This window comes from Hydra vulgaris, chromosome 01 (genome assembly GCF_038396675.1).
Source record: "Hydra vulgaris chromosome 01, alternate assembly HydraT2T_AEP".
Classification (NCBI taxonomy): domain Eukaryota; kingdom Metazoa; phylum Cnidaria; class Hydrozoa; order Anthoathecata; family Hydridae; genus Hydra; species Hydra vulgaris.
In genome coordinates this window covers 53,237,155-53,250,206 of record NC_088920.1, presented here as the reverse complement: position 1 = coordinate 53,250,206, position 13,052 = coordinate 53,237,155, and the positions used below count along the sequence as shown (strand labels likewise).

The window sequence follows — 13,052 nt, the reverse complement described above, 5'->3', positions numbered from 1 at the left end:
TCTTAATAAGGAATCGTATTGTACCGATATGAAATTTTTGAGAGATCAAAAGACCAGTCGCAAAATGACTCTTGGTAAAAAAGACAAACTTCATAACCGGATAATTAAGAGAGAACAGAGAAGATTAAAACATCCACAGTTAGTACACAGTGTTAAACAGTTTTCTCAGAGAGATGATTTTACTAGAGAGCTTCAGTTTTCCTCAGAAACCAGTGGTATAAATACCAGCATAGACTCAGATTGTTCGTTTGATTTCGATCAGCCAGGTCCAAGTAATGACACGCCACAGTTAGCCAAGGATTTTGTAAAAGATATTGCCATGACTTCAGTTTCCAAAAATATTTCCTCCAGAGATTTGCTGCATGTGTGTACAGATTTGGTTGTTAGTTCAGGTGGAAATGTTGAAGACTTTTTACTGTCTCAAACTACTATTTGGCGGGCACAAAAGAAAACCATCCAGCAAAATGCTGCAAAGCTCAAAATAGAGGTTAAAAAAGCTGCTGAGAAAGCAATTTTCCCTATAATAGCGCACTTTGATGGCAAAATTATTGAAGATATTACTAATGGGAAAAAAGAAAAAAGAGACAGGTTTGCTGTTTCACCTAATATTGATGGAGACATTAAGCTTCTTGGAATTCCAGCAATGGAGCATGGGACTGGAGCTGCTCAGTATGAAGCTTTGTATAATGTACTGGAAGATTATGGAATACGTGACGGTGTGAAGGGACTATGTTTTGACACAACTGCCACAAATACTGGAAGACATTCAGGAACCAATATAGGTTCAGTCAAAGACAGGAATGTATTTTATTAGAGCTTGCCTGCAGAAGGCATATATATGAACTTCATCTCAAACATTTTTGGGAGCAGATTACCTCAGGCAAAACAGCAGCTCCAGAAAATTTAATGTTCAAACGGTTTCAGACAAACTGGAATGACATCAAGGAAACTGTCGATTCTTCCAATTTAATAAGGTTTGATATCCATCAGCAATACTTTCTTGGCAACCCAGATTGAGGAAACTATCCAGTTTTGCAAAGATGCATTAAACAATGACATATTTCCAAAAGGGGATTATAGGGAGTTATTGGAACTTTCCCTGATGTATCTGTATCTTAAAATATTTTTCAAAGTTCGAGCTCCAGGCTGTGTTTCTCATGCTAGGTTCATGTCGAAAGCCATTTACTACTTGAAGATTCAGATATTGAGTAAACATCTGCCCTATGATTTGACTGCTGCCCAAAATAAAGAGTTGAAGACAATGGCAGAATTTATCTCGATTTTCTATTCTGTCTGGTTTCTGAGAACCTCATTGCCCTCAGCGGCACCATTTCAGGATGTAAAAGCCTATTGGCAAATGGTGCAGTACAAAGAATATGTAGAGAAACGTGACACTGATTCCAAGAGAGTTCTAAACGGAATTGAAAGTACAATGATGTCAATGAAGAGTCACACCTGGTACTTAGATGAAACTTTGGTTCCACTTGCTCTCCTAGACCCTACCCTTCCTGATGTGGAGAAAGAAAACATCGCAAAAACATTACTCTCCAAACCAGTTCCTGATTATTTTCAGCATTCAGAGAAATCAAACTTGATAAACGAGTTAAAATTTAAACAAGAAGTGCCACCAGGACTTGCTCCATTAATTGGAGAGAACTCTTGGTTTATCTTCAGTTTATTAAACCTGACAAGAATGGAGGACAAACTTTGGTTAAACTGTCCTGCTCCTATGTGGTGCTATGTTGACCAGTTCAAAACATTCTCCAATTTTGTAAAAAAACTTGAAGTAGTGAACGATTGTTCTGAAAGGGCTGTAAAACTTGTATCAGAGTTTGTGAACAATGTTCACAATGAGGATGATCGTCAACAACTTATACTAGCTGTGCAGCAAAGACGAGATCACTTCCGTGGGTCAGAAACCAAGGAACAGTTGAAGCTAGCGTATGAAGCAATAGGAAAGCAGAGAAAAAAATAACATGATTTATATACTATATTTATGCATTGCAATATATTATATTATATTTACATGTCATGATTTTAATATTTATATTGCCAAATTATGTTTTTTTTTTGCTAAAGAAAATAAAGTAATTTTAAATATTATAATTTATAATAAAATTTAAATAACTTCGCCCCCCCCCTTCTAACAAAGAAGGGATAGAGGGGGTATAAATCTCCAATAATAGGGTGAGGGGGCGGGTAGCTATTGACACGCCCCTTCTATATAAACATTATTAATGCTTAGATCTAATATTAATTTTCAAAACTTGGCCTAAATATGATGAATAAATCAGCGTCAGTTATACATAGTAATGCGTCATGTAAAAAAACCGTTTTTTCGCCACTTTCTCCGCATCATGTGGAATAAATCCCACCGTATTTCTTTTTGGTCCTACCCTATTATAAATAAGTAGTCTAAAATATACCATATAGAATAAAAGTTGGCTTTCCGTGTTGATTTTAAAGGTCCCCGCCAGACCCCTGAAGTTTGATATGTTTTTATACACAAATTTGACTGGCGGGGACCTCTAAAGTCACGTGACATTAAAATTTTTGTGCTTAAAATTATTTTTATATTATTGGTCAACCATTCCAGGTAGGACCAACTTGATTTTCAAAAGTTCGTCAAATATGAATCACCCTACTGTACAGTTTTAAAAACATAATTAGTACTGGATAGTTTTAAAAACATAATTGGATTCTATTTAATAAAAGTTCTTTTAAGAATACCAAGCATTTTAATGCTGCATTATTTATCTGATCGGACCAACTAAGCATAATTATTTGATTGGACTAACTAAGCATATTTATTTAATCGGACCAACTAAGTTTGTTGCTGAAATAAACTCCTAGTGTCTTTTCAATATCGATATTTTCAAAAGATATAAGAGTGCTAAATTAAGCATTCCATAACAATAGTCGAAAGCATCGAAACCACAATTAAATCTCATTACTTTGCATTTATTTATAGTAAATTTCATGCTCCCAAGTTTAGACCAATGTAGTAAGACATTTATATCCTTTCGGAATTATTCTAGATCAAATAAGCTTTTAATTTTTGCAATTAATTGAATGTTATCGGCAAATAGTTTACAGAAATTAAATAAAAACTGAGGCATGTCATTAATAAAAATTAAAAACAGAAGTATAGCGATAACCTAGTCCTGAGGAACTCCACTTACTACATTTATCCAGTCAGAAAAGGAGTCACCTAGAATTACTCGTTGTTTTCATTTGGTCAAAATTTTTTATCCAATTAAGGATCAGTTCACAAAAACCGCATCCCTTTAGTTTTAGAAGAACAAAAATTAGTGAAACACAATCAAATACTTTAGTGAAGTCTAACCGAATTAGTAGTGCAAAGCAGCGATTATAAGGAGCGTCGGTAATAATGTCTAATTCTTCTAAAAGATTAGTCGTACACAAACGGTTTTCGAACAAATCCGTAATGATGGCAGGATAATAAAATGTGAGTGTTTGTCATAAAATCGCGAAGTAACGTTCCCATAACCTTACAAACGACAGAAGTTAGCGGAATAGGTTAATAATTTTCTGGATTATTACGACAACCTTTCTTGTGAATGCGTGAGACATTTGCAAGCTTCCAACATGATGGAACTTGACCAGAAATAATGAGCAGTTTTAATTAAAAACAGTCATACCTTTTGAGCATTAAGGAATATTCGATGAAATTTTAAACATGCGGATAAGCTAAAATTTAGCATAAAACAGAGATGTAGCCAAGACAATAAAGGTCAAGATTCAGATCAAGACCAAGACTTAGAGTAAACCCGAGACCAAGATCAAGACTTTAAAAGTTTTCACAAGACCAAGATCAAGACTTAAGATCTTAGAAGTCCAACACATTTATGCTCACACATGTATGTATACTATTAGGCCTTTAACTGATGTATTACTTTACCATATTTACACATTACTCTATAATAAAACGTACTTACACATGCAATGTATAATTATGTAATTGTATATTAGGCAGTGCATTTTTGCAACATACAAAAAATATCTTCAACAATAACACAAAACAAAAAGGTTTCTTTATTGTTATAAAAATTATATACCACTAAATAATGGTGCAAGATTATGACATAGTAAAACTAAGAACAGCATACGTATACCAGACTTGCTAGGCTTGTAGCCACATAATCTATTAACAAAAAATAAAGTTTATATTTTCCATTTAAGTACTTCATGTACGAAGTCAAACAGACAACTATGAATCATCTGATTTCATAACTTACATTTTGACAATCTAACAAAAACTGCATGCAAATCGTCTTTAGAGCGGAAAGTTGCGTTGATCAACGACTTTTAAGTTACTAATCCTTCTATTATGTTGATTTTTTTTTTTTATAGAATTTGCGCAATACCTTAAAGTGTCACATCCGAAACACCGAAGAACCAAATTAGCGCCACTGTAAACGTGCCGGCTAGAGTGATCAGTACATATTTTACTGACCCCAAAAACCTATGGCTAGAAGTATAATATGACTACGTTTAGATCTCTTCTATTTTTGCCTACTTTTGATAGTTTTGCTGAATGTGCAACGGCTCAATTTTCTAAAGCCTTGGGCTTAGCTCCCGGAAATTACATTGCAAATCGTATAAGTGCGCACGAACCTTAAAGCGATTTAAGCAACAAAAACAACAGAAAAAGAAAATGATTCCATTTACATTCAGGTGATTAATGCTATTGAATTTTAATTTATATGCTTTTTTGAACTATTTTTCAATTACAACTAAACTTCTAAATCATTTAAAAAAAAAAAAAATTAAACATGATTGGTTTAAAAAATATATATTTGATTGAAAAATTCAATTTCGTTGCAAAAGATTGGTATATTTCGTTGCAAAATAATGGCACAGTAATTGCCATTATTATATAATTAGCATTTATCTTTTTAATTAGCATTATTTTATTAAAATGAAAATATTTTTGTTGTTCGATAATTTAAAACAATAAAATAATTTATAGTAAACAAAGAAGATTGCCTCAAACAATACAGAATTTATAAAAATGTAGAAATATCAAAACCTACCTTTTGAGAAAATTGAGAGCAAGAGTATTTCAAAACTGAATTTGATATGCTTAAAGATAATAGTGTTGCTATGTGGAAACTAAGTGTAATGCTCAACTTAATATATAGGAAGATATCCCGTTTTATGATTTTAATGAAAAATCGATTGCTGATGAATACAATGAATTTCTAATCCATAACATTCTAGATATTGAAAAATGGATAACAAAATTAAACAACTATCTGGCTGTTGCTTACCCAAAAACATCACATCGTGTTGATGGAATAAATGACTTTAAAGAAATTTCTAATTATCAATTTGACAAAATAGTGAATGACCTTAAAGATAAAATAAGTATTTGTGAAGATATGATTGTATCAATTTTAAAGATAGTATAGCTAGTCATAAGTTTAAATTTGCTAAGAATAATTAATCTAACAGGTTTTGTATCTAAAACTTGGAAAAGATCCACTTTGATACCTATACAGGAAGTGAGATTGCCCAATTTACCACAAGACCACTACTATGTTAACTACTCAATTCAAAATGAAAGGCAACAATTGATAGCAGTATGTTAATTATTACAATTGAGGAGTGAACTTGCAAAACCAGACCAGTTGCAAGTCCACTCTGAAAAAGTTATGGGAAAATGAGAAAAAAACATCAACATGATTTCAAAGAAGATCTGAATGATGATTGATTGCATTATTTTTATGTATTATTAGACCACACTACACAGTAGAAAGTTTACACATATTGGTGCACTTATTCCCTGTCCACAGACTTTATATTTTGGGACTTATCTGCTTTTGCATGCTTATCAGTTATTTTGTAAAGTTACTTTTGTCCAAAATTAGCATTTATTTTTATCTTTTAGTGAGAATGAAAGCTTTTTGTTTTATAATTCTAAAAAAAATGTAACTGAAAAATCAAAGATGAAATGTCCAATTATTATTAACACAGATCTCTCACCAACTGCCTATTTTAATATAACCTATTACTATTTATATCCAAAATGCAATGTCATTATCCGCACAGTCGCACTCTTTTCCTGGCCTTGTATCATCGACTACATTGGCAGATGTTTCTAAATTTAGGTATACTTTGACACCTGGAAGATCTTTCCATTTTGCACCGTAGGCTACATGAAGAAGTTTATGAATATCCTTCAACTTCTTAGGGTTGATTGGCCTGGATGATGGCAAACGGTTAACCACAATGTTTGAATGTTTTTTCCCCTTCTTTAAGAGATTGACTGGAGTGCCCACGTCACATTTGTAGCTGGATTCACATCAAACATTAATCACAGGCACTTTGTTTCCACTGTATGTTCTTGTTGCAATAATTCTTTTTCCTTCTTGAATGTTTTTCACCGGTTTGTAGATAGCACTTGTTGCTGTCTTCCAGTCATCACAAAACCAGTCGGTTCCAATATGGAAAACCTTGTCACAATGATGGCTAAATATTTCATGAAATCCTTTCGGTTCCAATATCGTGTTGTTGGTTTTCAATTCCTTCTTGATTTTTCCAAATAAGCGATTACAAGGAAGGAATAAGTGCCCATGTATTGGAAATAGAAATTTAATGAAATCAATGTTTATAGGTGCTTCTGCAAGCCATGATACAGCTATACCAACCACAATGTTGTTTTCGTTCTGCCCTCCACATCCGTCACTCACCAAGGGAACATCTTAATCGTATTTTCAAATGATTCAATGTTTTTCAAATAATGGGAAACAATGCTAGAAATTTTGTTTGAACCACGATATGCTTCATTTTCCATCCATGCATATGAATAATTTTTAAGAGACACCTGATCATGTAACCCAAAAGTTGTATAACGACAACTGACGAGAATAAAATGCTTCCTGACACGTCACATGTGGCAAGGGTTGTACTTGCTGCAAATCAAACACGATACTGTATGTCTTTTCTGATATGTTCTTAAGTGATGCATAAAATATATTTGCTCGTAATTTGTGCACTCTTAATTGCATTAGAAGAACAACTTTATCTTTTGTTGAGCATATTCGTAGCTGATTTCTAAAGCTGTCACAAGTTGTACAGGTATAACAAGCAGGTGAGGAAAATCCTATATTGAACTCTTGTCTGAAAATCCTACTGAAAAAACTATATCCAACTTTTAGGTTTGCAGCTGAGATGGTTGAATTGTAGATTTTGCATAAATTGGTTATGTTTTTCAATTTAATTGGCAAATATAATCTACACTTTTCTTTCTCCCATAGCGGCTTTCTGTTGCTCAAATTTTTTTGATAAATTGGTGAACACTCATTTTTCGAGATTTGTTCTTGTCACCTATACGATTCCCACCACGGCCTTCAGTGGCACATCCTTAACTTTCAACATGGCGTTTAATTACACTATTTGCGCTTTCTACCAATTGGATTAATGATTTTTAGAGAGGCACTTTGACAAATACGATTTGTTTTAATGAAATAGTTAGTAGAGTAAGTCTTGTTAAATACCTTTTGATAAAATCTCGTCTGCATTCTTTTGGCACTGGTCACTTTGACATTTAGTAAAATGTGGTTGTCCTGCTGCACCTTATTATTTGTTTTGAAAAGCTCGCAACGGAATGACAAAACATCATGGCAAACAAGTGAACATCCAAAAGCAGAGCATTTCTTGGCATTCTGACCCTCAGGAGTAGATTTTGTCTTTGGTTGCTTTTTACTTCATGTTTATATTTATGTCGATGTTACATCAACCAAATTCTCAGTCACATTCACTTGGTGCCTAAACAAAAGTATATATTAATAAAGTACTATGAAATAAAATTTAGTAAAAACATTTTTGTAATCAGGTTAGGGTTATGGTGAGGTTAAGAGTGGTGATGGTTTGATTAGAGTAAGTTACTACTGTTCACTTAGGGTTAGGTTAAGGTTTGATTAGGTTGCATCAGGATTTGCTTGTCATGTTAGGGTTAGATTAGGGTTATGTTACAGTATTGTTATCCCTGAGCAGTTTACTTTGAAGTCCCAGATGCAATTATTATAGAGGGAACCAAGGAGGTAGTCATAGCTCTCTGCTGCATTGCATTTCTCAGCTCTAAAAACTGCAAAGGCTCGCACTCTGCGTGTGAAGTTTATAGTAATAGAAAGGTTAGGTTTGCGCCCATGGCAGGATATAACCACCTTGCAAATTGGGGCAAGATAGCCCCGAGCAAATTTTTAAGAAAAATTAAGGGGCGAAAATATTGGGTGAAATGACCAAGGGGCGGAATTGACCCTGTACCTTAACAATGCTATAAGCAAGATTAGTACAAGATTAGTGTAAAAGTTGGATACCTTCTCAATTTTGCTTTTAACCAGTACTTTTAACCAGACTTCTGATTCGCTGCAAATACTTCCACACCTTCATTATCAACATCATTAATATCAGCATTTGCAATGTGCGCCGCCATTTAAAAAGTAGTTATCCTTGACTGTGTTGCTATATTTAGCAAACTGACGTAATAATAATGCGCTGTGATTGGTCAATACTCGTTCAATACTCATTTGCAATCTGTCTGGTTTTGCATGTCTAAAAATGAAATCGAGGAAAGGACTTGTCTGATTTAACGATTTTCATCACGCTTTATTTCAAGGTCCTGTCTGATGCACGTCTGACCTATTTAAATGCGCGTAGAACATGCCCACAAAGCTTGGGGCACTAAATGCACGTAAAATGTTAGACGTGGACTTGTCTGGTTTTGCAGGTTCACTCCTCAGGTATGTCAGACTTAAATATAGCATTTGAATTAATTAATATTAAATATTAATTGAAAAATTAAGGTGCTATAAAATGGGAGGAGTAGTACTTCATAAGCTACTTAACAAGAAGAACTCAAAGAGTTAGAATTATTGATTAGTTATTATCTGAAATACCCAGTGAGGTAGGTGTGCCCTAAGGATCAGTACTAGGGCCCCTGTTACTTATAATATACATGAATGATATTGGCAGTGCTACCAGATATGTAAACATTATTCTCTTTGCGGATGTCACATTAGTCTACATTGAAGGTAAGAGTTGGGAAAAATTGATTATTAGGTTAAATGATGAATTGGAAGTACTCAGTATCAGTTTATTGAAAATGGATTGAAACTAAATGCATTGAAAATAAGTCAATAAGTATGTTGATTACAAGTTTGAAGTTAAAATATTTAAGTATCAATGGAAAATATTCTAACATATGTGTCAAGCTTGAAAATCAAGAAGTTAAATTCAGTGAGTGTGTGAAATACCTTGGTATTAAAATCGACTGCTATTTGAATTTTTCTGAACACATTAGATATACTGCAGCCAAAATTTCTATGATGACTGGTTATCTTGTGAGAATTGCTAAGTGAACTAAATCAATTATTTTATAATACAATTATCTCACTTTATTTTGAATATTGCACTTCATTACTCTTTAATGGAATAAAAATGATATTCAAATGCTACAAAAGTTACAAAACAAAGCTATAAGAACAATCTAAAAATGTGACTGATTCACACATAGTAATGATATGTTGACTAGATTAAAAACATTTTAATGTAAAAGTGATAGAGTAGTCATGTATGATGGACATTCAAGCTAATCTTCATTTATTTACAAATGGTTAAAATTATTATTTTCATTTTGGTGTTATTTTTTATTATAAATACGATTTTGTGAAGAAAATAGTTTTTAATTTTAATTAATATTTTATATTTTTCTCCTAGTCTGAATAATTTTTTACTTAAAATTTTGTATTTATTTTATGGATGCTAAGGTCCTTTAAGTGCAGGACCAATGGGCAGTGCCATGGGTGGCCCATGCACAAAGATGGTATTTTATATATACACATATATCAAGAGCAGATTCATAGAGGAAGATGGGGGTAATTGCCTCTCCTCTCTCCCCCAAGATTTAAAAATAACTTTTTTTTATTTACCCACAAACTATATAATCTAAAAGTCATCCCCCCTTATTAGATGGTCTGGATTCGTTAAACTAAAAAAAATCTAAAAATTGCTTTTTCTTAATAGATGGTTAGGATCCACTATATCATAAAAGTCTTAATTTGTGTGTGTGTGTATGTGTGTATTTATGTATGTATATATATATACATATATATATATATATATATATATATATATATATATATATATATATATATATATATATATATATATATACATATATATATATATATATATATATATATATATATATATATATATAAATATATATATATATATATATATATATATATATATATATATATATATATATATATATATATATATATATATATATATATATATATATATATATATATATATATATATATATATGTATATATATATATACAGTGGCGGCACAAAGTCATGACAGTTGAAAAACAAGAGAATTTTATTCATTTTTGGCACAATATAAAATAAAACAGCACCACATTGAAATAAAAATGACTCTGCACTGTCAGTAATAAGCGCCACTAATAAAACATAAGAAATTCTGATTAAAACACTAGTATTTTGTATGCCCTCCATGCGCATCGAGCATGGCCTGTACACGTCTTGGTATAGACTGTACCAGCTTTTGGATGGTGTTAACAGTGATTGCTAGCCATGCAGCTTGCAAATGTTGCCACAAATCATCCAGATTGCTGGGTTTGGTTTTCTGTACCTTTCTGAAGAGCTCCTCCCACAAATTTTCAATGGGGTTCAGGTCAGGACTTTGTGGAGGCCATTCAATAGCATTGGTGTGATCACGTTTGAGATATTCCATTACTTTCTTAGCTTTGTGGCATGGAGCACTGTCCTGTTGAAAGAAAAATGGTTTGTTTTTACCAAATAGTTTGTTTGCTGATGGTTTCATTTGTGTTTTTAATATTTCCAAATATTTATCCTGGTCTACCATGCCCGTACAACAATATAAATGACCTACACCTGATCCTGACATGCAAACCCATACCATAAGAGAGCCTCCTCCATGCTTTAGTGTGGGAGTTCACCAACTCTTCTCCTCACATAAGCTCTTTTAGCTCCACAGAAAACAGTAAAGGTACTTTCATCACTCCATAATACTTTATTCCATTGTGTGACAGTCCAGGTTTTGTGCATCTTCGTGAATGCTTATTTTTGCGATGTTATCAGGTTGCAATAAAGGCTTCTTTGCAGCAATTCTCCCATTCAAACCAGCTTGCTGCAGGCGTTTTCTAATTGTCCTTGCTGCCAGATGAACTTCATGGTTTTTCTCAATGTAGCTTACAAGATCTGAAGCCGTGGCGAAACGTTTCGACAAACTCGCTCAAACCAAAAGCCAATCCTGCTTTGCAGTAGTTTTACAAGGTCGTCCAACACGCTCTAAGTCTGCCACTGTACCGGTGTCTTTCTCTTTTCTGGCTGTTCTGGTAACAGTTGACAGTCCCATTTTCATTTGCTCAGCAATATCTCTGTAAGAAATGCCTTGTTTAATCATAACAATGATCTTCAGTTGTTTCTCACTTGATAGCATCTGATACATGACATACACAATGTTCTGCAAAATTATAATACAAAAATAATAAAATGTTTGTTTAATGAAAGAAAACATGATTTCAATCATTATTTAACAACAACAAATGTTTAGATACACAATAAAACTTGAAAAGTTCCAAAAAATTGTTAATTATAGCTAATTAAGATTAATTAATCCTAATTAGCACTGCTAATTAAAATTATAATTAAATCTAATTAATTTATTCTAAATATTAGCTCCACGTTCGGTTTCGGTACGATATGTAGTCGAGTGATAATACATTAATTTTAAGTAAGTATCTACTAAAACAATGCTAGAAAAATCTTAAACTTACCAAACTGTTATCAACAATTTCTGATCAAATCAATGCAGAACAGTAATTAACATAAAATACAGTAATTATAATAATAAAAATAATGATATTTGGTTGCTAATAACGCGCCACATCGGTAACTAGATATTTAGTAAGGTTTCCGAATAAAAATCGCCACAAAAGTTAGTTATTATTGCCTAAGTACACTATTAGAGAGATCAAAATATGCGTGTGGTCATGACTTTGTGCCACAACTGTATATATGTATATATATATATATATATATATATATATATATATATATATATATATATATATATATATATATATGTATATATATATATATATATATATATATATATATATATATATATATATATATATATATATATATATATATATAAGGCTTGGACAGGAATGGTGTGCAATCTCACGCTGTAACTGACCTTATATATATATATATATATATATATATATATATATATATATGTATATATATATATATATATATATATATATATATATATATATATATATATATATATATATATATATATATATATATATATATATATATATATATATAAGGCTTGGACAGGAATGGTGTGCAATCTCACGCTGTAACTGACCTTATATATATATATATATATATATATATATATATATATATATATATATATATATATATATATATATATATATATATATATATATATATATATATATATATATATATATATATATATATATAAGGCTTGGACAGGAATGGTGTGCAATCTCACGCTGTAACTGACCACACTTATAATACTTTTTATTTACAATTTGACTATGGCAACCACGACGGTTTTGATGTTTAAACAATTTAAATACTATGAAAAGAAATTTTTACATGAATAACTTTTAATCGTTGATCTTTTCTAAAGTTTTTATTTTACACAAAGGCTTTAAATAAAATAAAAAGTTAGTTATATCGATCGTTTAACATAAACACATTTTATGTAAGTTAACAAATAATATTATATTAATTTTTTTTTTTATGTAAGCATGTATTTATTATGATAAATTTAAACGTTTGAAACTATTTTTTCATGACTTTCTAAAAATCTTTTTTTTTTTAAGTTACTTTAAATTATGAATAAGATTAAATCTTCCATTGCAATGGAATGATTTAATTACTTTATTTTTTTATTAATTTTTCATTCATTTGTTTATTAA

General features: G+C 31.5%; 1 protein-coding gene across 1 annotated transcript in view; it reads left to right on the top strand.

Moving 5' to 3' along the window:
• The first annotated feature begins 4,545 nt into the window (after nucleotides 1-4,545).
• Nucleotides 4,546-13,052, top strand: part of LOC100215666 (succinate dehydrogenase cytochrome b560 subunit, mitochondrial) — a 32,869-nt gene continuing 24,362 nt past the window's right edge. The window contains exon 1 of the mRNA XM_065788585.1: nucleotides 4,546-4,698. Coding sequence (XP_065644657.1) covers nucleotides 4,679-4,698 — 20 coding nt within the window. The 5' untranslated portion in view covers nucleotides 4,546-4,678. The remainder of the gene's footprint in view (nucleotides 4,699-13,052) is intronic.